We start from the raw sequence: 26,396 nt of genomic DNA, 5'->3' as shown, positions 1-26,396 counted from the left end.
GCCTCAAAAAAAAAAAAAAAAAAAAAAAAAAGTACTTGGGAATCAATCTAACAAAAGAGGTGAAAGACCTCTACAATGACAACTACAGAACACTAAAGAAAGAAATTAAAGAAAACCTTAGAAGACAGAAAGATCTCCCACATTCTTGGATAGGCAGAATTAATATTGTCAAAATGGCCATACTACCACAGTGCTATACAGATTCAATGCAGTCACAATTAAAATCCCAATGACATTCCTTATAGAAATATAGAAAGCTTTTCTCCTTTTTTCCTTGGAATAAATTCCTTCATAAGAGACAGAAATTCATTACTGTGTTAAAGGGATGTGCACTTTTTAACTAGAAGATTTGTTGCTGTATTGCCCACCAGAAAAGCTAGGCTGTGTCCCTGAGATTTCTTGCTATAATATGCCTTCAGTAGTTCCTTTTTTATATTTTATAGGAAAACCAGTAAAATCATTTGCCTAAGCAAAATAGAAGTTAAGTAGCTGGTATCTACTATTTTAAAAAAGGGTAATTTCACTTATGTAGCAAATGAGCAAGTGACTGCAAACAGAAACACAGAGGAGCTTTTGTAAAACCGAGAACGTCATTCATATTGATGAGTAGCTCTGTGTGAGTCAGGTCCAGAATCTGGTTTTGAAGTTCAGCAGTGTGGGTTGAGGACTGTGAAGAAAGGTGCTAAAGGTATCCACATGTGAGTGCAATTGCTTTTCCTGGCAGAAACATTTATAAGTCATTATTATAAAAATTACCTGGTGGAACCTAATCAGCTTGTTGCTTACCTGAGTGAGCAAATACTTAAAAATAGAAAGCTGAAATTCATCTTTTTGTTATAAAAAGCTAGGAATAAAAGCAGTAATGCTTTGATGCAGAGAAAAATGCATGAGTGATACACAATAAGAAATCTAGAGGAGCCTTTGCAATTGTATGGATTTAGTATATGATACAGATATATTATTTCAAATCAATAGGGAAAGAGCAAACTGTTTGGTAAATGTGGTGTTAGCTTCATTTGGGGAAAACAGATCCTTACTTTTAATTCAGATGGATTATACATCTAGCGATCAGGATAGTGTCCAGAAGCCATAGACTATTGACAGATTTGACTACATTGAAAAGAAGAAAAATCAATCTGGTAAAATATACCGTACTTCAAAGTTAAAAGACAAGTGGCAGACTTAGATAAAAATTTGCAACTTTTACAACAAAGCATGAATATGATTGTCTATCAGAGAATGGAAATTAAAATGGATGGGATAATATTTTTAACTGCTTTCTTGAAGATGTAAGGAAAATTTACACACCTTGGGCACAACATTTTAGTAGCTCAATTTGGTATTTTCTAACAAAGAGATGTTTATGAGTCCTTGGTATGGCATTCCTGTGCCTGGGAATCTCTCCTGACAAACACTCATTCATGTGTATGATGATTAATATACAGGGGTGTTCACTATAATACTGTAATTGCAAAAAAACAAAACAAAAATCTGATTATCAACAAGAAAATATTTAATAGATTAGAACAGTCATCTATTATAGTATTGTATAAGTGTCCAAAAGAATTAGTAAGGTATGTGAACAGACAAGGGAAGAGGTTTATGGTATTTCATATGTGAATCTGATAAACATAATCCTAGGAGGAAGGAGCATTCCTAGCACCCAGATCTGAGATTTTAAATCACCAAAATGGCCTACAGCTATTTGGAGAAATGGCTGATTCTAGGACCAGGGCATGCTAGATTCAAGATGATTCTGAAACATCTTGTGTCAAAAAGTAAGGGAATGCTCAAAAAAAAAAAAAAAAAAAAATTCTGGGAATTTTAAAAGGACACAGGAGCATGCTTGAAGAGTCAACCACTGGCCAGATCCTGAACAGTTAAGCACCAAAATAAATAAGGACTATTATTTAATGATTGAAGCTGTTGAATGAGAGTCCATGAATTCCTGCATATAATACACAGATTGTAAATACATAAATGGGGATAAAAGTTACCTTTTCCTTCCAGTAGAGTGCTAACTAATAATCTAGGAAAAAAATGGTACAGAATACTATCATACAATCCTCATGCACAGATGATACAGGCAAGAATCATGAGTTGAAGCTAAGTCAAGGGGAGGAATTTGGTGAGAATCCGGGTGTTCATGTGGTTTTAAAGTATCTTTTAAATGTACTTTTTATAGAAGGAAAATTCTAAGTGTATAGTGAGGAAACTGTATAGCATTTTAACCAAATTAATCAAAGCTAACAGCACCAGTAAGAATCCTGGTGAGGAAACATTCCTTATATAGTATTGCCTCGCAGAAGTATGCACCCAAATGTGAGGAAACCATAGAGAAACCCAAGTTGGAGCCATTCTAAAAAATTACCTACTTTCTTAAAACATGTCAGTGTCATGAGAGACAAAACAAAGATGAGGAACTGTTTTACATTAAAGAATAAAGAGATAGTTGAGAGATATTGAATATGAATTATAGATAGGAAAATACTCATTTGATAACTACAGTGATTAAGAGAATATCTTGTAATAAATACACACTGAAAGTATCTGTTGAGGGATGAATAGGCATGATGAATGCAACCTGCTCTCAGATAGTTAGAAAAAAATAGAGCCATAAAGCAAATATGGCAAAATATCAAAAAATATGATATGAGAAATTCTGGTTAATGGGTATGAGAGTTCTTTATATTTGTCCTGGAAACTTGTCTGTAAAATTGAAATAATTTACAAAATTAAAAAGTTAAGAACATAGGAAAATATTTGTAATATATATATATTTGAAATATGTATACGTATTTTGCTCAAATATAAATAAAAAGGTGTGGAAAGATATGCATCAAACAACAGTGAAGAAATAAGGATAGGAGTACTGTGAAGGTTGACATTCTCTTTACTATATGAAGTTTTAGCAATAAGTTTATATTCATGTATTTAGTAATAAAATAAAAAGAACTTATTTGTCACATGTTTGTTTTTATAACTTGTGACTTGTTATTAAAATTGTTAATTTCATTTGATGACTCATTTTTTGAGAGTATAATAATTTCTAGAAGCGTACTAAACTTTTGTAACTTTATGAAGGCAAACAGACTAAAAAATAAATGCTTCTGGTCTGGGGTTGTGGCTCAGTGGTAGAGCACTTGCCTAGCATGTGCGAGGCACTGGGTTTGATTCTCAGTACCATATTAAAAAAATATATTGTGTCTATCTACAGCTAAAAATATTTTAAAAATAAATAAAAAAAATGCTTCTGAGGTGAGGTGAGATGAGGTTGAAATGTTTTCTTTTTACAACATGGTTTTGCCAAAATGGTCATAAAGTGTTTTTTTTTTCAATGTAAATTTTTATTGACACAAACATTCTTTATAATAAGCGCATAAACCACACAGTTGTGATTTGGTGAATTTTCATGAAGTCAATATACATCTGTGTAACCAGTACTCGGGATCAGGGACCAGAACATTACCACCCTGGATAGTCTCCAGGAAGAATCCCTTTCCTTTGCCATTGTCTGCTCCCCCAAAAGTAACCACTCTCCTTAGGTCCGATACTATACAATGGTGTTGCTTCTGAATTTTACATTGATGAAATCATACAGTGTGATTGTATCTGTATGCCTGCCTTGTATGTGTCTAACATGTCCACATTGTTAGGTTCAGTTTGTTCATGCTCACTGTTGAATATAATATTCCATTGTATGAATATACCACAATATATTTGTCTGTTTTACTATTCGTGGACATTTAGGTTGTATCAGTGGACTCTTGGTAAAATATTATTGGCTGCAAACATCCCTGAACATTCTTTTAATGTCTGTTGGCTATATTCCCAGAAGTGGAAATGCCAAACACCATGTTAAGGGTGAATCTATAATAGGTATGTTTAGCTTGAGTGGGTACTACAAAATCATCTTTCAAGTCATCTTACTAATTTATATTCCTACAAGTAGTATGGGACTCTGTCCTCACCAACACTTGAACAAATGAAACTTGACTGTTTTATTTTCCCCCTTCTGGAGGTTGTGTATTATGCATTATGATTTTTCTTCATTACCCTGGCAATTACTGAAGCCAGGCCACTGTTCATATGCTTATTGAATTTTTTTTTATTAATTTCTTTCTGGTACTGGGGATTTAACCCAGGCACACTGTACCACTGAGCTACATCCCCAGCTCTTTTTGTTTTTTATTTTGAGACAGTCTCACTAAGTTGCTTACTGTCTTGCTAATTTGCTGTGATCTTGCCATCCTTCTGCCTCAGCATCTTTTACTGGAATTATAGTTGTATGCCACCCCACCTGATTAGATATGCTCTTCTGTGAAGTATCTAAAATTTTTGCCCATTTTTGTGTGTCTTTTATTAATTTGTTGGAGTTTTAAGGTACATTTTGGATATGAACCCTTAATTGAATATGTGTATTACAAATATTTTCTTTAGTGGTTTTCATTTTTACTTATAGGCTGTCCTTTTCTGAGAAGTTCTTCTTAACTTTATACTTGTCATTTGTCTTCTTTTATAGTTAGTGATTATGTACATAATTTAAGAAACCTTTGCCCATGCTGTCTTATTTTTACATTTACTTTTTCTGTACTCAATATTAGATGGTATTACTTGATTTAAAAAAAAAAATATCTTTCTTCCCTACTTCCTTATTTCCTCTCTCAACAGAGTGGGCCTTAAGGAAATAGTTGGTATCCATTTGCCAATAAATGTGAAATTTCAGAGTCCAGCTTATTCTTCTGTAGATACTGAAGAAACAGTTGAACCTTATACAACTGAAAAGATGAGTCGAGTTCCTGGAGGATATTTGGCTTTAACGGAAAGTTTTGAAATTATGAAAGTAGATTTCAACAATCTTCAGGTAAAAACAAAAGTTCAGTTACTGTTTTCAAGCATTAAATTTCATGCACTGTTTAACAGATAGGACAGTCTTATTTTATGAGTTTGCATAAGATTCTGCTTCTGGTATATAAAGAAATTGATAAGAGGGTAATTAGAATTCCCTCCTGAAATTATTCACTTACTTCAAACACAAAGAAAACTTCCCTAAGATTAATTGGGAGTGTGTAGTATGCCAGATACTTTTATATGTGTCTTATAGAGCTCTAATATAAGTTTCAGGAGAATTATAATTATCCTTGTGCTATGCAGATGAGGGAACTTTTTTTTTTTAAGTTGTAGATGGACACAATACCTTTATTTTATTTTTATGTGGTGCTGAGGATCGAACCTATGCCTCACATGTGCGAGGCAGGTGCTTCACCACTGAGCTACAACCCCAGCCCCAGATGAAACTATTGGTCATATTAAACAGCTTCCTCCAGATTATTCAGCATGGAAATGCAAGGGCAAAAGTTTTAGACCAAGTCGTCCCGCCCCCCGTGTCAAACTGTCTTGAAATTTCAAATTAATAATATTTCTTGAAATGAACACTAATCCAAATTTCAGGGTTATGCTTGCATTAGAGTGATCAGCCATTCCATTGCCCAGGACCGAAGAGTTCCTAAGACACAGATGTTCAGTTTTAAAACCAGGGTGATCTTAAAAAAAGCAGGACAAGTTGATCACCCTAGTTTGTATGCGTCTGTGTTGCTTGATGAAATCCTCTTATTCCTTTTACATTTTTTCCTCAGGAATTAAAAAGTCTTGCAACTAAAAAACCTGATCCAATTAGTATTCCTGTTGTTAAAGAAGGCACACTAGATGCTATTGTGGTTTGGTTTGTGCTTCAACTTGATGATGAACACAGTTTATCCACAAGTCCTAGTGAGGAAACGTGTTGGGAACAGGCTGTTTATCCTGTGCAGGACCTTCCAGGTAGGTTTTGTCTAATTTTTTTTTTTAATGTTACTTTAATGCACAGAATATTCAAATCATGACCAAAAAGGAAAAAAAACAAAAAACCCAAAAAACTGGGAATATGAAGTTTTCAGCAAGGGAAGTTGGTTAAATCTTTGAGTTTTTTCTTTTTTAAAAGTATATACATAGTTAATATAAGTAGTTAAAGAAGAGAGATTAAAACCAACTCTGCTACAACCACTCAAAAATACCTATCATTAATTCATCACATATTTTTAGTTATCAGTAGGTAAAAGAAATAGTTTTTTTTTGTTGTTGTTGTTTTGTTTTTAATGGAAAGTATTGGAAAAAAGCTTTTCTACAGGAGTTTTTACCTTCTTGGGGTATCTGATGACATCTGTGGAGTCCTAGTCATAAAAATATGAATACTCTTTTAAGCACAAAAGCTGCACTTCCAGGGATTTCATGGATTAATGAACTTCCTTAAGGAAGTTCTATATTAAAGTTAATTTTTGTATAGAAATGTTTTTTTTTACAGCGATTTGATGAGTTGCAGTGAGTTCACAGCAGTTGAATTATATACAAAAACTCTACCCTTTTAAAGTAGGAAGGTAATACATTTCCTTTTAGTCTCCCTAAGAGTCTAATTTGGCAAGGTCATTAGTATTGTGGCTAGTGTGATGTTTGTTTGTTTTTAAATTTTTTTTAGTTGTAGATGGACACAATATCTTTATTTATTTATTTATACGTACTACTGAGGATCGAACCCAGTGTCTCACACATGTGAGGCAAGCGCTCTACCCCTGAGCTATAGCCCCAGCCCTAGTGTAGTGTTTTTAATTGGTAGATTTAGATTCATATCTCAGATCTGCTAGTTACTGACTCTCTGCAGAGTGGCCTTGCTAGTCATTTCTCCATTTTTGTTTTGTTATATATATAAATGAGATGGCACTGTCTGCCTTATAGCAGTACTGTTATAGGAATTATTAAAGGGTAGAAAGTGTCTATCACAGAGATTATTATATAATTATATATAATATATACATGCACAAATATTTTATCTCTGTATTTATTTTCTCTTATAATAACTTAAATGTCCTTTTTTAAAATAATTAATTTTGGAGAAGGGACATTTTAAATGTTTAAACGAAAGAATAACAGCTTGTACTTTTTAACTTATTCTAGAGAGCTGATGAGAATGTACACATTGTCATTGTAAAGTTTTACCACCTGTGAAACTCAGAAAAGAGTATGATATAACCTTAATTGTAGAACCTAGTTCTTTCTTATACTTTGAAATTCCTAAGGATGTAAGAGAATATAAAAACTCACAGATAAAAAATATTTCAGACAGGATTCTGACGAATGCTGCCTTGTTCTTTAGGAAATTTCTCTTAGAGAAAAGAATGTCAAGTTAAAGTAAATTTTGGTTTTGATCCCTGAATTTTGTCTATGGTCATATCACCTTGAACGTGCTCAATCTCATCAGATCCCTGAATTTTGTCTCTCTTTGGTTTTGTTAGCTTTATTACTAAAGATGATTGAGAGTTCCCTGCAGCCATCTGCCTCACCTCCCTTGCCCAACTTCCCCAATTTGGGGACATGACGATACCTATTGATAGCTGTAAACAAAACATACCTATAATACTGATAGTCTTAGGGTTCAATAATAGAGTTCTTAAATCTCTCTCTTATGATATAAATTATTTGAATCCAAATTTTCGTTTTTCCCTAGTAAAGCTGGTGAGATTTTTCCTAGTTTTTTAAAACAGTAAATTAATATATGTAATCCTTCCTGTAGTTATTTAAAAGAATTGGGGATTAGGTGGGGGATTGGAGATGTTTGTGTGATCCTCAGACTCACATGCATTCCATATTAATCATTCTATTAATATTAATTATACTATTTTTCTCTCTTACTAAAGACTACTGGATGAAGCCTGGGGATCATGTGACTATGGCAGTGTCTTGTCAAGACTGTTATCTAAGAATCCAAAGTATCAATATTTTGGGTTTGGAACAAGAAATGGAAGTTACAAAAAGTTTTACTAAGACTACAGACTTACTGTCTTTAGGAAATGAGGCTGAACTCTGTAGTGCCCTGGCTAATCTTCAGACCAGCAAACCAGATGCTGGAGAGCAAATATGTGTATTGGAATCCTCAGAAATTGCTTTGCTTAATAACATCCCATATCATGAAGGCTTTAAAATGGCAATGAAGAAGGTGTTCTCTTCATTGACTCCAGAAAAACTGTGTCAGGTAATGGATCCTCACTATCAGGATAATGAAATGAGCTGTGGAACTGGAAGGCATAACACCATGCAGAGCACCCCTGAACCTTTCTATGTGTTAGATGTGTCTGAAGGCTTCTCTATTCTGCCTATAATTGCTGGCACACTTGGGCAGGTTAAGCCTTACAGTTCTGTGGAGAAAGACCAGCATCGTATTGCTCTGGACCTCATATCTGAAGCCAGTCACTTTCCTAAAGAAACCCTTGAATTTTGGCTGAGACATGTGGAGGATGAATCTGCTGTGTTGCAAAGACCCAAATCAGACAAGTTGTGGAGCATAATCATACTGGATGTCATTGAGCCATCTGGGCTCATTCAGCAGGAAATAATGGAAAAAGCTGCAATATCAAGGTAAACCACAAAATATAAATTTTTAGTTTTTTTATTTCAAACTTCATATAAATTCTTTTAGTTCTTCAATTTCACAGCCATAAAAATGAGTCAAGACCATTTGTTTTTCAAACATTGCTTTTGAGGACTTGTGATTTCATATCTATTTCTGTGCATATTATTACTGATTTTTTTTTTTTTTTCCCTGAAGAAATCTCTGTACTGTAGGTGTGAACAAGAGAGCCTACTTTGTGTTGGGATAGCCTATGTTAATATAAGGAGTTAGGTCAAAATCTATTAAAACAGATAAGACATTCAGGGTGCAAAAGATTTAAAAAAATAAAATTTTATCTTTTACGATGTAATAAACATGGCCATGTTTGATGACATATCGGGAGAACCCAGAACTTCTTGAGAATGAGTTCCAGTACTCTTGGGTCTTAAAATCCTTATTTTATAATATGGTTCTCTCTCTAAAGCTTAAAGTAGTTCTCCTTTAACTTAGGTTCCTAGAGGTAAACTTGGCCTTATTGTTTAATATTGAAAGTAAATTTTATTGTGTTTCAAAGGCAGTTAGTTCTGTTGCTGAGATCTGCAAAGAAGGCAATATATAACATTTGGAGGCCCAAATTTATGAAAAATAAATGTGCACAGATTAAAATTTTACATTATTGGGAGAGGGTTGTTTTGTAGTAAAAGAAACAGTGGTGCAGATCCAAGATTCAAATAGCATAAGGTTAAATTATCTATTCAAGAAAGATATTTGACAAAACCTGGGGAAAAAGTATTTAGCTTACATAATTATATTCAGATTTTATATGTATTTTCTTTTGTTACTCAAATCTATTGCTTGTGTGTGTTAACCAATATAGACAACCACTGTGGTTTTCTTTTTAAACAATCTTGTACATATAAATTATGGAGTTATGGAGGCTCAAGTATATATACATATAAATATATAAGTGTGTGTGTGTGTATGTGTGTATAAAATTTTAAACAGATGGACTTGAAACAGGAGTTAAAAGAGTTGAGATCCAGTATCATATTTGTCTCCGAATTTTCTAAGTTGTATAATATTTTTGTCAAATGAGAATACTGGATTAAATGCCTTTGAAGAAGTTCAGCTCTGAATTTCTTGCACAATGAAGTTTAACTGACTTGATATAGTCATCTTGGAAAGCTGTATATTTCCCTAATTTATTTTTAGTTTTGATTTAATTTTAAACTTACAGGAAAATTGAAAGAACAGTACAAAGTACTTTTTACACAGATTTACAGTTGTGTACATTTTCTTTTATTTGCTTTATCATTCTCTTTGATTCTTTTCTGAGATTAGGTTAGAAGCATAATACCCCTTTACTACTACATACTTACGTGTATATTTTCTTTTTTGATTAGAGCATTATAGTTGCTCATACATGTAAGGAATTTTATTTTAAGCCCTCTCTTCCTTTCCCTATTCTCCTCCCACCCACTATATTTCCTCTATGCTACTGATACTCCTTTCACTCATTTATTTATTTTTGATTGGTTCTTTCTACATGTACGTAAGGGTGAAATTTACTATTATATATGCATATAATATGATTTTGTTAAATTCATTCCATATTTCTTCCCCTTTCCTGTCTTTCCTCCCTCCCTCTCATTCTCTTCCTCCTATTCCATTGATGTTCCCTATGTCTTTATCATGATCTAACCTCCCTCCCTTACTGCTTTCTTTCCCTTATTTTGCTCTAGCTTCCACATTGAGAGAAACGTTTGACTCTTTTTTTATTTCACTTGGCATGACTGGTATTAAGGTCTGATTTAAAGATCAGGTATAACTAAGCTGAGAATTCATTTTTCCTGGGTTTGCCTCTTTTTATTTCACTTTTTAATACTTTTCATTGCTGTTTCAATTTCATTACTTGATATTGGTCTGTTTAGGATTTCTATATCTTCCTGGTTTGATTTAGGCAGGTCATATCTCTAGAAATTTGTCAATATCTCTAGATTTTCCAGTTTATTGGAGTATAACTTTTCAAAATAGTTTTGTTTTTTAGTATTTATTTCATTAATTTTGACTCTGATCTTAACTTATTTCCTATCTTCCACTGAGTTTGGAATTAGTTTGTTCTTCCTTTACCAAGGCCTTGAATTGGAGCATAAGCTTATTTATTTGGTATCTATTTTTTTAATTTAGGTACTCAATGCTATAAATTTTCCTCTTAGAACTGCTTTTATACTGTCCCAGAGATTTTGATATGTTGTAGTTCCTCATTTGCTTCAAAAATTTTTCTTGAATTCTTCACTATTCTTTGATCCATTCTTTAAGAATATTTTTCAATGTTTATGTGTTTATGTGGTTTCTATTATTTTTTTGTTGTTGATTTTTAGATTCATTCCATTATAATGTGATAGGATATATGGGATTATATAAAAAAATTTTTTTTTCTTTTTTGCTAAGACTTACACTGTGACCTAGACTATGGTCAGTTTGGAAAGGTTGCATGAGTTGCTGAGAATAAGGGAAATTCAGCTGTTTGGGGTGAAACATTCTGTAGATGTCTGTTAGGTTCTTTTAATTTGTAGTATTATTTAGGTTTGAAATATCTTTATTTTATGCTTTGAAGACCTGTCTTGGTGATAAGGGTATGTTGAAATCACAGTATTATCAGTATTACTTTATGGGGGAAGTCTGTTACAATGTCAGGGAGCATTTTTTAATGGGTGTGCTAATGTTTGTGGAAAATATATTTACTATATACCTTGTTGAATTGATCCATTTATCAGGATGTAGTGCCATTTTTTTGTCTCTTGATTAATTTTTGTTTGAAATCTGCTTTGTCACATATGTGAATAGCTACTCTTGCTTGTTTTCTGACTTCATTTGCACATGGAATATTTTTTTTCATCCTTTTTCTTTCAGCCTGATTGTCTTTGCTAATGACATGAGTCTTGCAAACAGCATCTAGTTGCATCTTGTTTTTTTTAATTTTTTTTTTTATCCATTCTGCTAGTCTGTGTCTTTGAATTGAGGAGTGGAGACCATTAATATTCAGAGTTTTTATAGATATGTATTTGTGGTTTCCTGCCATTTTGACTTTTTGTTATAATAATTCTGTCTTCATTCTTATTAGTTGATTCCTCTTCTATTGATATGCTTTTATTTGGGCACTTTGGGATTTGTTTTTGGATTCTGCTTTAGTTAACTATTTCGTTGCTGTGACTAAATGATCTGACTAGCACAATTATAGAGGAGGAAAGGTTTATTTGAGGGCTCATGGTTTCAGAGGTCTTAGTCCATAGAAGGCCGACTCCATTCCTCAGGAGGCTCCACATCATGGCAGAACAGTGTGGCAGAGGGAAGCAGCTCACATCATCAGGGAGCAGAGAGAGAGAGAGAGAGAGAGAGAGAGAGAGAGACTCCACTCTCCAAAATATATACCCCAAAGCCACACCCCAATTCCAGTCTCCTCCAGTCACACCCTACCCTTTCAGTTAATCCAACAGGGATTAATTCATTGATTGGGTTAAGACTTAAAACCCAATCATTTCTCCTGTGAACCTTCCTGTATTATCTCACATGTATGCTTTTGGGGGACACCTCACTCCAAACCATAACAGATTCCTCTGTGTGCAGTTTATCTTGCAGTACTGGATTGGTGGTCATGAATTCTCTTAGCTTATCATTGTCATGGAAAGTTTTTATTTCCCCATTTGTAAGAGATCTTTGCAGTCTTGGCCAACAATACTTTTCTATTAGAGTTTGTAATATTCTCATTTCAGGACCTCTTTGATTTTAGTGCCTGAGGCAAGAAGTCAGAGGTGAGCCCTACTGGTTTGACTCTAAATGTGACTGGATGTTTCTCTCTCACAGCTTTCAATATTCTTTCCTTATTTTCTATGTTAGTCATTTTTATTATGATATGTCTTGGAGAACTTCTTTTCTTCTTTTTTTTTTTTATTTTGGATACTGGGGATTGAACTTAGGGGGCACTCAGCCACCTGAACCACATCCCTATCCCTATTTTATTTAGAGACAGGGTCTCACTGAGTTGCTTAACTCCTTGCTTTTGCTGAGACTGACTTTGAACTCATGATCCTCCTGCCTCAGCCTCCCAAGTCGCTGGGATCATAGGTGTGTGCCACTGCGCCTGGCTGGAGAACTTCTTTTCTGATCTGGTCTGTTTGGGGACCTGTTTGACTTGTGTGTGTAGGTAGCTGTCTCATTTCTGATATGGGGAAAATTTTCTGCTAATATCTTTTGAACAGTGTTCTTTTTTTTTTTTTTTTTTGCGGTACTGGGAATTGAACCCAGGGCCTTGTGCTTGCAAAGCAAGCACTCTACCAACTGAGCTATATCCCCAGCCCTTGAACAGTGTTCTTAATGCTTTTAGACTGTATCTTCATGTTCTCTTCTGTACCAGTTTGATCTGTTGATGTTGTCCCAGAGTTCTTATGTATTCTGATCATGTACTATCATTTTTCCCCCCTTCATTGAATACTATGTGCTCAAGCTCATGTACCCTGTCTTTAAGCCCTGATGATTTACCTTTAGGGGCTAAAGTTCTATTTTCTATACAGTCTAATATGTTGGTGATGCTTTCAAGTGAATTTTATATTTGATTATTCATTGTGGTTTTGATTTCCAGGAATTCTGATTGATTTCTTTTCTATATTTGTAGTTTTTTAGTGAAGTGGTCTGTCATCTCCTGTATTTGCTCTTTTCTTAAAATTTAAAAAATTTTTAGTTGTAGATGGACACAATACCTTTATTTTATTTATTTATTTATTTTTCTGTGGTGCTGAGGATGGAACCCAGCTCCTCACACCTGCAAGGCAAGTGCTCTGCCACTGAGCTACAACCCCCAGCCCTGTTTTTTCTCTTAGTTCATTCCTTAGATCTTCTTTTAGCACATTGAACATTTTAATAAATGAGACAGAAGAAAGCAAAACATTTTGAAGTGCCCGAAGGAAAAACATAGTAAAACTGAAATTTTATATTTAGAAAAATATTCTTTGGTAAGGAATGTAAAATAAATATATTTTCATATAATGAAAAGCTAAGAGCCAGAAGATTTGTTTAAATTTCTTTCTTTAGAAAGAAAATGATACAGGAAGGACAATTGGGCATTAGTGATAAAGAGAAAGCAACACAGTAACAAATATATGGATAAATATAAGAGGTTATACTCTTTTTACCTTTTTAAAGGTAGGTTTTGTCTATTAAAAGGAAAAACTAAGAAAATATCTAGAACTGAACAAAAGGGAAAATACTGCATATAAAAATTTGTGGATGCAATGAAAACATTGCTTAGAGATTTGTAGAATTAAATGCTTATGTTAACTAAAAAGACAAGTTCTCAAATCAATAATTTAAATTTTCTCCTTCAGAATTGAAAAATGATCAAAATAAACTTAATAAACACTAGCAATCATTTACATGTTGTATGAACTGTACAATTTAGATGCATTAGATGAGTTTCTGGAAAAGCATGAACTACCACAAGAACATGAACATTTGAATGGTCCAGTGACCATTAAGGAAATAAATTCCTAATAGAAAAATCTCTAAAAAGATCTCAAGTATAGATTGTCATTGAAAAATTCATTTGAAGAAGAATTAATTCTATACCAACATTTCCAGTTAGAACAACAAGGGAGCAATTCACAGACTACTTTATGAAGCTGGTAATACCAGTTTGTGAATCAGAAAAGACGTGCAAAAAATAAAACAATGAAAGAAACCCCAAATTGATAGACCAAGTCCATCCTGTCTAGACCCACAAATGTGTGTATATAATTCACTTTACTGACAAGCAAGAAAGACCCGCGACTGTATGGATTGATGTAAATAATCATGTGATAAAATTCAACACCCATTGATTAAAAACTCTCAGAAAAAAAAGGGAATAAAGAGTGTTATGGATTACATTATATCTCCCAGAAGATATATTTAGGTTCCAACTCCACATCTACGAATAAGTCACCCCTTCTCCCTGCCACCCCCCGAAATGGCATTATTATGATTTAATTACCTAAGGGACTGGGGTGGACTCATTCATGGTTCATTGGGGTTTGCATCCTTATAAGGAAAGTAGGGCAAGCTTTAATTGAGTGTGATTTGTTGTCCTATATGATTTTCTTCTCTCTTGTTTATGTTTGTAGTGAAACATTTTAATTTCTTACCTCATTTTGGGTATGTTCGGTAGTTTTCTTTGTGGTTCTGGTAGGTGTTCCATTTACATGAGAAAGGGATACACTGTAGCACTGTCACTCTACAGCAGTGTAACCAGTAGCATACAGAATGCTGCTGCTGCACCTCTGCAACCCCACCCCCACAGCTACTGATGTCACAGTGTTACATGTGTGTGCATTGTGTGTTCAGTAACATGAAATAAAATTAGGGGTTTTAGCTACTTTATTCTCTTCCATCTTGTAGAAAACAAAAGTAGCCCTAGCTTTTACAGTTGTAATGAATTTGCTTCCTAGATACCTAGAAAACTGAAAACTGAGCAATTTCATAGGTGTGCTTCTAGTCCTATAGGGTTTTTGTGAGTGTTCTATACAGGATGGTGGGACATAATGATTTAATGAGGAGCAGTTCCTTAACCTTTGATTGCCTTCTGTGAATTGATATTTTTGAAGGATTTAGGCCAGTTGTTTTGTAGTATGACCTTTCATTTAAATTTTTTTCTTCATGATTGTATTTATGCTATGTATTTTTGGTGGGATATCAAAGAAATGATGTTTAAGATCCCAGTGCATTGTATCAGAAGACACATATCTATTCGATTTGTTACTAATGGTGTAAACTGCTTTTCTCCACTGAAATTTTGAAATTTTTTCGCTTTGTAGTTAATGCTTCATTAGGGAGTGTATTTTGAGACAATATAAATGTGCCATTCCTCATCAAATCATTATTTGCTGATTTTAACCTCCATTGATGATTAAATTCTATCATCTTAAAAATATTTATTAAGAAAGAGCTTTTCCCTTCTAATATGTTTATTTATATTTATATGAACTCTTGAATTATAATTCTACTGAGTTATAAAATACCATTACTCTTATATTTATTTGTACACAAATATTTATGGCAGCTTTATTTATAATACCTGAAAACCAGAAATAATATCAATATGCTTGTATCTGTGGTTACTATAGTACACCCATATCATGACATACCCACTTAGTAAAAACTAAGAACTGTTTATACTTGAAAAAAACAGAGAATTATACCAAGTGAAAATAGTCCCCAAAGAACATATAATCAGATTTGGAGGGCAGATTGATGGTTGCTGGGGATTAAGAAGAAGGTGGGTGCAGCTATAAAAGTACATGAGGTAAATGAGTATAAGGGTATACTTATAGGCTTCTTAAAAAGGGTAACATTGATCTTGTGGTTAGTGATAGAAATGTTCTGGATCTTCATTTTACAATTTTCTACATCCTGGTTATGATATTGTACTCTATTTTGCAAGATATTACCATTGGGAGAAACTGGGTAAAGCGAACATGGGATCTCCTTGTATTATTTCTTACAACTGCATGTAAGTAGGTGATGATGCAGGACAAAAGGTTGATTTAATAAAAACAGCCACATATATTTGACTGCTTTTAGGCCTGAAGTAAGTTAATGAAGAGGTAGACTGAAATGTTTGACACACCACTGGTTCATTTTCTAGATGCTTTCCTCCTGTGAAGTGAGTGACAGTTCCAGTGCTCATGTGTTAGATACTTTCTTTGATCTAATCAAGACATTCTGATGGTCTTAGGTGTCCGGCCTGTGCCCAACTAATTCAAAGCTATCTATCTATAAGTATTTATTTTGATGCTTAAATTGTCCCAGATTTGACGAGTGGGAGTTCCTTCATATTGGCTTCTGTATCTTTTTGATTTGTTCTTATCATTCTTGAGCATATACTAACTTCTGTGCAACCAGATGTTTTATATTTATATTATGTTTTTCTTTGCTTAGCCTTACAATCAATCTTTTTCCAAGGAACCCTGGTTCCTTTTAGTGGAGATCTATATTTTGAAACCAAGATTTTTGATGACAGGTATGATCATTGCTGATGATGGGTCATTGCTTTTAGGACCTCTTAAATGTTCAAAGCTAGGAAATGTGTGTTACACCCATGCACACTTCCATAATCATACATGTGTACACACATACATGTGTATTTTAATTTCTGTATCTGTTTTGTTTGTTAAAAAACCTGTGAGTTCATCCTGATCCATTTACTTTCAGTCCATTACTACAGTGTTCATTATAGTCTTCCCCCTTTTCATATTTGTAATTCTCTTATCAGTGAAAGTCTGGCTCCCAGGAACATCAGTATACTCACTCACTTGCTCATGCCTTGAGTATGTATAAAATCGTTTCAGATTTGTTAAACTATACCACTGTGGAAAGCTAGCCTACTAACTGGAGGTCAGTGTTAGTTTATTGGTTTTTTTTTTTTTTTTCCTGGTGGTACTGGGGATTGAACCCAGGGACACTACACTACTGAGCTACATTCCCAACCCTTTTTATTTTTTAATTTGAGACAGAGTCTCACTAAATTGTCCAGGCTGACCTTGAACTTGTGATCCTCCTGCTTTAACCTTCCAAGACTCAATATCCTCAGGTTTCCCAATATTTTGTTTTAGGAATTTGATAGTATTAGGTCTTCTATTTAGATATTTAATCCATTGTGAGTTAATTAATTAAGTTTTTAAAAAATTCTTTTCATATATGCATATAAGGTAATAATACATTGTGAGTTAATTTAAAATTTTTAATTATAATCGACACAATAATTTATTTATTTATGTGGTGCTGAGGATCAAACCCAGTGCCTCACATGTGTGAGGCAAGCGCTCCATCACTGAGCTACAACCCCAGCCTGCAAGTTAATTTTTATATAAAGTGTCAGGTAAAGTTCCATCTTCATTTTCTTGTGTACAGACACCCAATTTTCCCATCATGATTTTTGGGTTAATTTATAGGCTTTCTCTTCTACTCCATTGATCTTTCCAGGGTCACTTAAGAATCCATATGAATATAAGGGTGAATTTTTCTGTTTCTGCAGAAAACATCATTGTTATTTAATAGGGCCTGCAGTGAATGTGCACATTAGGGAGTAAGGACATTTTAACAATATTTTGTTTGAATCCACGAACATCATGAACATGGAATGTCTATACATTTCTTTATGCCTTTAATTTTTTCCAGCAAAGTTTTATAGTTTTTTGGTTCTAGGTATTGAGCCCAGGGGCACTTTACCACTGAACTACATTCCCAGCCCTTTTAAATTTTTTTTTGAGAAAGGATCCCACTAAACTTCTGAGTGCTTCTCTGAGTTGCTGAAACTGGCCTTGAACTTGAGATTTTCCTGCCTCAGCCCTCTTGAGTTTTTGGGATTACAGGCTTGTGCCACTATGCCTGGCTTCAATCTACAAATCTTTTATTTCCTTGGTTCAGTTTCTTCCTAAATATTTTATTATTTTAGATGCTATTGTAGATAGTTATTTTCTTAATTTCCTTTTCAGACTGTTCATTGATAGTTTATAGAAACATAAGTGATTTGTGCATTTTTTTTTGTATACTGCAATTTTGCTAAACTTGTTTATTCAGTTTTTTTTTTTTTTTTTGAGGAGGTGGGATTGTTAGTGTTTTCCACATGTAAGATCATGTTGCCTACAATAAGACCCTTATTACTATTTGGATGTCTTTTTCTTCTTGATTGCTCTGGCTAGGACTCCAGTACTTTGTTGAATAGCAGTTAACCAAAGTGTGTACTCTTTATCTTTTACCTAATCCTAGTGGAAAATCTTTCAGTTGGTCATGTTTTATTTGAATGGAACCTGTAAGTGATTTTTTTAAAAAGCAGTAAATTATTTTTTAATGAGACAATTTGTCAGGAGTTCTGTTTTGTCAGAATGATTGGTTATACTAGTAACAAACAACTTATGTGAAGGCTACCTGCAACTCCCCAGTGTTTCTCAGTGACAGGGAAGGAGTGTTGTTATTAATGGCATTTTGGTTGGGACAGTTCTTACGTGGGATTGCCTTCAGCATTGCAGGATGTTTGGCATCTCCAGGCCCTAAATACTGGTAATAGTGTTGATTCTTGTTTGAACCAGGATTCTCCCCACTCCCCTTCTCAAATACCTCTTGAATAATACTTCAGCCCAAGCAGCAGCCCAGTCTCCTTTATAGGTACTTCCAAATGTGTAGACTTATTTTGAGCATGGGGCCAGAAGCTTGCAAATACTCTCACCAGTCCTTGCTCTTACTGTCTTGAGCCTCTAACCGTGTGTGGTGACGTGAGGGGGACTCATGATGCATCAAGAATGAGGTTAGAAGTGGACTGAATGATAAAGGGCATCTCTCTCACTGGACTGCAGTAATGGGGCAGGAGAATTGAGTCACTTAGAAGCTTAAGTGTTTATGACTATATTTCCCATTATTTTTAAATGTTCATTCTTAGACTCTTGTTCATTCATGTAAATTACAATATAGAAAAAAGCTTGAAGGCTTGGTAAGCCTTTTTCTTATATTTTACAATTTTGGGGGATTGGATTACAAAGAAACATTGAAACTTCAGTATTTTTGCCATTTATGGTTAGACTTCTAAAGGGGAACATATTTTTTCATTGCTGAAAGCACAGATGGTTCTGAAGTATCATTTAACTAAAGGATTGGGTTAAGGATCTGGCAGCGGTAGAGTTGTAAGGGCAAAATACTTGATGTTGGTAAAGATAAGCAGAGTTTCAGGGCAATTGCTATTTTATCTGAACATAACTGAAGAAGCATTCCTGTTCATGACAGTAACATTGAGGTTAAGAAATAGTTTTAGAATGTTTTAGATTAAAATAGTGTGAATGTCACCTTTTAAAGTAATTTTTATGTGCTGCTTGTGTCTATCTTTGGCATGGTTCTTAGTATGTGATTCAGAATTTTCTCACTTTAAAGGACTTAGTAGGTGAAGTTGACATTTTCTTCAGCCTATTATTTCTTGTTACTACCTAGGATATTGTGATATTATAATAAGAAATATATGTTGGTCTTCTTCAGTTCCTATAGAAGAGCTTCTAAAACCTTTAGAATTTTGTGAGTGATAAGGGTAGGACTAGTGCCTTTTTTTATCCAACCATATCTGAGTTGATTCTAATGACATCTCTCTAGATGGACTCCTAAACAGCTTCAGGGTGGGGGCTGGTTGCCAGAGGAACCATGTGATGAGAAGGTTGGAAAATTCAGCCCTGGAGAGGGGAAAGGGACTAGGAGTTGAATAATGAATCATCAGTGACCAGTGAATTAATTATGCCAGTGTAATGGTATTTTCATTAAAAATAAACAAACAAACAACCTCCCCTCCCCCAGAACAGAAAGGTTCACAGGCTTTCCAAGTTGGTGAACACATTGAGGTGCTGGAGGATAGCTTGCCTGCGGAGGCCATGGGAGCTCTGTACTCTCTTCTCCCATACCTTGGTTTAAAAATTACAATTTTATTTTCCTTTTACTCACAAACCACTCAGTACAATAATTCTGACACCAAATGTGCAGGGATTTCTCATCACACCCTAAGCATTTCTCCGGTGGACACCAGCTGGGTGTCCTCAGATTCAGTTCTGATATAACCTACCTGGAGATGTCATCAGAACCCCACAGGTTGAGGACTCAGTTCTACGGGACTGCCTCCAATTTCAGGTGTGTTGCACATAGTAGGTTGTCACCTGTATTTCTCACCAACTGGCTATAAATTTAGCAATTTGTAAATCCCCTCTTCAGGTTTGATTAATTTGTTAGAACAGCTCACAAAATTCAGGAAATCACTTAACTTACATTAACACACAAAATTTAAAATTTTTTTATTTTGAGGAAGCAAGTAGTTATTGGGAGTGATGGTGAATTATATATAATTCTAGATCACAGGATTACCTTTGCCTTCTGTTTGGTTGTTTCTTTTTTTTTTTTTTTTTAAGTCTCTCCCTTTTTAAAAAAAATTTATTATTATTATTGTATACAAATGGGATACATGTTGTTTCTCTATTTGTACACGGAGTGAAGGCATACCATTTGTGTAATCATACGTTTACATAGGGCAATGATGTTTGATTCATTATTTTTTTTTCCCTTTCCCCCCCACCCCTCCCACCCTCTTTTCCCTCTATACAGTCCTTCTTTCCTTCATTCTTACCACACTCCTTATCCCTAACCCTAAACCTAACCCTAAACCTAATGCTAACCCCTCCCACCCCCCCATTATATGTCCTCATCCGCTTATCAGCGAGATCATTCGTCCTTTAGTTTTTTGAGATTGGCTTATCTCACTTAGCATGATATTCTCCAATTTCATCCATTTGCCTGCAAATGCCATAATTTTATCATTCTTCATTGCGGAGTAATATTCCATTGTACATATATGCCACAGTTTCTTTATCCATTCATCAACTGAAGGGCATCTAGGTTGGTTCCACAATCTGGCTATGGTGAATTGAGCAGCAATGAACATTGATGTGGCTGTATCTGTTTGGTTGTTTCTGAATTGTATCCTTTGTAATAAACCAGTTAATGTAAGTGAAGTGTCTTTTTTCCTCAGTTCTGTGAGCCATTTTAGCAAATTATTGAAACCAAATAGTGGGTCATGGGACTGTTAAGTGCCCCTGACTTGGTTCAATACCAGTACCAAAAAAAAAAAAAAAAAAAAAAAGACAAAGAACTTAACATCTACTTTATACCCAGATTCACAGATCTGGATTCACAGATATGATTCACAGATACTTTGCCACATCTGCTTTATGATTCTCTTCCTGAACCATTTACAGTAAGTTCTGGATATTATTGAACCCCTACTTCTTAGGAGTATATTTCCTAAGAACAAGGTATTCACCTATGCAGTGTACAATAAATAAAATCAGAAAATTTACATGGGTAGTATATTGTTATTAAACCTACAAATTTTTTTCCCCCCCTGGTACTGGGGATTGAATTCAGCTGAACTTTACCAGTGAGCTGCATCCCCAGCCCTTTTATTTTGAGACAGGGTTTCACTAAGTTGCTGAGATTGTCCTTGAACTTGTGATCCTCTTGCTTCCGCATCCTAAATTGCTGGGATTATAGATATGTACTAATGTGCCCAGCTAACTTACAAATCTTATTCCAATTCACTGTTTGTCACAGTGTCCTTCATAACTTTTTTAGTTCCTGGTCCAGAATCCAACCCAGAGTCACATTTTATGTTGAGTGTTCATGTCTCCTTTATTCTGATAATTTTTATGTTTCCTTAGTCTCCATTATTCTGAAAATCCTGTCTTTCATGACATTAGCAGTTTTAAGAATATAAACCATTTATTTTATAGATTATCCTTCATATTTTCCTATAATTAGATCCAGGTTATCCATTTTACAGAAGAACGACTACCACAGAAGTTTTGTCACATTTGGAGGCATATAGTCTTGCTTTATCCCATTATTGTTAGGGTTAATTCAGATCACTTGGTTTAAGTTGTATCACCTTTTGGTCCACAATTTGCCATTTTGTAATGAACAAGTCATCTTTGGGGGTGTTATTTTGAAATTATGTAAATAGTTTAGAGTACCTCCTTCGTGAAATGTTTAGAACCAGAAATGATTCTGACTTTTTTGGATTTTGGAATATTCATATATACCTAATGAGATAGCTTGGGGATATAACCCAGTTCTACACATGAAATTCATTTATGTTTTATACACACCTTATAATGTGATTACCTTATAAGGCAATTTTACATGATATCAAGTGTTGAAATTTTCACTTATATCAGCACTCTTAAAGTTTTTGATTTTGGAGTATTTTAGATTTTGGATTTTAGGATAGGAATGTTTAACATGTAATTTTCACATCCATGGATGATTCTTGACTGCATCTGAGAACTTGTGTTCATCTACTAACTGGTTACTTTTGTTTCATAGGTCAGTGGTCACCTTAAGTGTGACTTGTTATGAAATATTTCCAGTGGTTTACCATTCTGAACCACTAGCTGATAATAATACAATGTTCAATAGATTGTATATAATCCATGGCTCTCTAACTCATGATTCTTAAGTTATTTGAAATTTATAAAATGTAGGAAATCAAAAACCTTTAAAAAAAAAAATCTGTTCTTTTTTAGGTGTTTACTACAGTCTGGAGGCAAGATCTTTCCTCAGTATGTTCTGATGTTTGGGCTGCTGGTGGAATCACAAACATTAGTGGAAGAGAATGCTGTTCAAGGACTGGAACGCACCCTTGGGTTAAATATAGCACCTTTTATTAACCAGTTTCAGGTAAATATCTATAAAAGAAGATTTAATCAGGTCACTGTTATCTGTAGTCTACCCTTATCTCTCATTGAGGCTTTATTGAGTCACTGTTTAGCTTGATTAGTATGTAATTGGTTTCCTAGAGCACAGGAATTTATTATGGGTAAAAATCAATTTAGGGGTTAGAAAATAATCAAGGTATATCACCATGAATATTGACTAAAGTTTCTAGATATTCCTCTGAATCAAAAAGTAGGGTGCTAGGTTTTAGCCTTGCAAAACAAAATGGTGCTCCTTGTCCAAGAAAGAAGCCTCCACAAGATCTGTATTTTAAACTTGAACCTACATCAAGACCTCAGGTTTTCAGCAGATAGGTGTGAGCAGCTAACATCTAGAGTCAAGTTCAGCCACAGGGACAGGAATTTAGGAGCCTAGGAAGTTGGAGCAAGGCAAGCCAAGAGACGAGGAGCCAGGATTTAGAAATGAGGGTGAAAACTGACATAGTCACTAGCAGAAAATTACAGTTTGTGAATTAAAATAGTGGGTGTGGATGGAACATTTCTAGAAGAGGTTTTTGGGCTGGAGATGGGGGCTGGGGCAGGCAGGGGGATAGTTGGGTTATGGTAGGCCAAAGCAGAATGTTGGAAGGTAGGATGTTGAGTAGAGAGTTAAAGAAGTGATATCTAAAATTTTATCTAAATGCCATAAATAGTTAAGTACTTGCGTGTTCATAGTTAGATTGTCCAAGAGAGTATCTGCTTGGTAAATTTAAATTAATTAAGGAACTGTTTTATTCAGGACTGGATAATTAAAATTTTACAGTTAGCTTAAGCTCAGCTTTTGAAGGTTTTAATAAAGAGCATATACTTAGCAGAAGATAATTTCTTGTATGCTCCAAAAATGCCATCTTTTATCTTCCTATCTTATTTTCCCTCTTGATCCTGATATCAGCAATTCTTTGATTCTACCAGAATTTACAATATATTGATTCTGCTCTGTGTGTGTGTATATGTGTGTGTGTGTGTATTCCACCATCAGGGGTGTTCTACCACTAAGCCATACCCCCAGATCTTTAAAAAAATTTTTTTAAATTTTGAGACAGGGTCTCCCCAAGTAGCAGAGACTAGCCTTGAACTTGTGATCTTCTTGCCTCAGTTTTGTGGATTGCTAGGATTATACATGTTCATCTACCATCTCTTTTACTATATTTCCCATCTTATAATCATTTCTTCCTCCTTTAATAGATATATCCCATGAACTGTTTGTTTTTCATATACTTTTTCATGGAAGTATAAATTTCTCTTCATTATTTCTGCTGGCCTTGGAAAACCCTATGTGGGTTAAGTCCAACATTGCATTCGTTCTTTGTACCAGTATCCCTGTGGCTGACCCCTAATACTGTGGTCTCACTTCAGTAGATGACCATTCATCTAAAGAGGCTCCATAATCTTTCCTGGTAGTTTTACATGCTACAGTTTATTCTTTCATTTGCTTAGGTGTTAATATCGCCTCTCTTCTAATATGATTATCTGTTAGGCAACTGAGTGAATCAGTCAAACAAAATGAGAGGTTGTTTAAAAAAATACAATAAAGAACTATATTCATTTAGCAACTATTTACTGAAATGTCTATTATATGCACTATTTTAGATTTTGAGAATATGGCTGTGAAACTAAGTTCTTACACTCATGGAGCTAGCACTGAAATCAGAAGAAATAAGACAATAAATAAGTAAAAATATGCTAGATGGTGAGACATGCTATGGACATTAGCAGGTTAAGGGAGATAAATGGGGATGTTGGATATATACTATTTTATATAGGTTATATCTAAGGGAAAGACTCATGGGTAAGTGATGTTTAAACAGATCAGAAAGAAATAGGAAGCAAATGATGTGTGATCAACAAATTAAATGGCCTGGGGCATGATTAGAATGTTCAGAGTTGAGAGACAAGAAAAGTATGAGACCAGATCCTGTAGAGCCTCTTGGCCATTGTAAGAACTTTGCCCTTTATTCTGAAAGGGGTAGGAAACAACTGGTGGGTATTGAACAGAGGCAGGACACAATGTGACTTGTTTTAAAAGGGTCACTTTGGTTGCTGTGTTAGGAATAGAACACTTGGGAGGCTACGCAGAGACTTCAGATTATTGTAGTAATTTAGGAGAGAGGTGTTAGGGCTTAGCCTGAAGTGATAGCAATGGAGGTGTTGCAGTGTTTTTTCAGGTCAAAGCACTTGTAATGATAATACTATTTACTGGGGGAAGTAGGAGGAAGATTCCTCATCTGTGGAAGGGGCCATCTGAGCAGTTGGATAAGAGTTCAAATAAAGCGTAGACTGAAGATGTAAATTTGGCAGTCAGTAGCACAGGTGGTATGTGATCCATCTATAGGTGGTATACAGAGATGAAATCTCCTTGGGGGTGGGTAGAAAAAGAGGGTTGAGAACTGAACTCTAGAGAACTCACGAAGTTATGAGCTCTTGATTGTTTTTTCTAGAAGGAATTAACAAAGATGATAGGAGTGGCTAGTAGGTTAAATTGAGAAACAAAAATGGGGACATATTGTGAGGTATGGGTACAGCTGTGAGGGGATTAGTGTCCAAGAGATGAGAGGTGATGTGGAAATCTAGGGCTTTTTCACTGATGGACGGAAACAGGAATAAAGAGCATAATGAAGAATTCTGGGAATGGGATGGGGATCACTGTGAGTTTATAGGGAGAATAAAGGTTGGATGGTTTCAAAGAGAGTTTGATGTATTTGTGGCCTGTTTCACCATGAAGGACTTTTATTTTATAGAAAGGAAAGCAACAGTTTCCTTTATGTTTCAAATGAGAAAGAGACTAAAAATTATTAATATAGCAGGGTTAAAAAACTTAATAGCAGTGATTCTCACTTTGTACATTTGAAACTTCAGAATACTTTCAGAACTGAGACCTGGATGCCTGCTCCAGATTGGTATGGAGTGTGGCCTGAGCAATTAAACCTATAAAAACTCCCAGGTGACTTCAATTTGTGCCAAAGTTGGAACCATTGCCTTCAGAAATAAACATATTTTTCCAAATGAATTCTATTTGGTTGAACTTGGCATATTTTTATGAAACAGCTTAATACTTGATGTTGTACTATTTTGCTTATTTTGTTCATAAACAAACCCTAGGTTTACATTTTGTTGGAGCGTTTTGGCTTAAGTTAGTTGAATCTGCATTCATCAAAGTGACACAAGTACAGGTAACTGAAACCATAGCAAAGTATTTAACCTAAGTCTTGGTTTGTTAATTTTTCCTGTAAAACTGGATAGTGAAGGTCCTTATCACTTGGGATGCTAAGAATAGAAATGAGGTAATAGATGTAAAAAACATTCTGTCACACTGAGCCAAGTATAGATCGAACACTTGGTGAGCCCAGACCATAAAAAGAAGGAGTAAAAGTGAAAATTTTACACTTTGTATAGGTGCCTATCCGTGTATTTTTGGACCTGTCTTCATTGCCCTGTACACCTTTAAGCAAGCCAGTGGAACTCTTAAGACTAGATTTAATGACTCCATATTTGAACACCTCCAACAGAGAAGTGAAGGTAAGGACAACACACAAAATGATAACTCTTGTTATGGTCAGAATAATTACCTTTGCCTAAATAATACTGTATATACATATCTTCAGCCACTTTGAAGATTTAAATCTTGCTTCTTTTCTAAACAACATACAGAAATGGAT

General features: G+C 34.6%; 1 protein-coding gene across 2 annotated transcripts in view; it reads left to right on the top strand.

Moving 5' to 3' along the window:
• Prmt9 (protein arginine methyltransferase 9) overlaps nucleotides 1–26,396 on the top strand; it is a 45,612-nt gene that overhangs the window by 13,251 nt on the left and 5,965 nt on the right. For both annotated transcript variants that reach the window (XM_047566164.1, XM_047566163.1), the window contains 5 exons: nucleotides 4,672–4,864; nucleotides 5,637–5,820; nucleotides 7,728–8,445; nucleotides 22,552–22,705; nucleotides 26,134–26,256. In XM_047566164.1, coding sequence (XP_047422120.1) covers nucleotides 4,672–4,864; nucleotides 5,637–5,820; nucleotides 7,728–8,445; nucleotides 22,552–22,705; nucleotides 26,134–26,256 — 1,372 coding nt within the window. The remainder of the gene's footprint in view (nucleotides 1–4,671; nucleotides 4,865–5,636; nucleotides 5,821–7,727; nucleotides 8,446–22,551; nucleotides 22,706–26,133; nucleotides 26,257–26,396) is intronic.

This window comes from Sciurus carolinensis, chromosome 10 (assembly GCF_902686445.1).
Source record: "Sciurus carolinensis chromosome 10, mSciCar1.2, whole genome shotgun sequence".
NCBI classification, from domain to species: Eukaryota; Metazoa; Chordata; class Mammalia; order Rodentia; family Sciuridae; genus Sciurus; species Sciurus carolinensis.
Note: the sequence above shows the minus strand (reverse complement) of the source record. Positions and strands in the feature narration are given on the sequence as shown.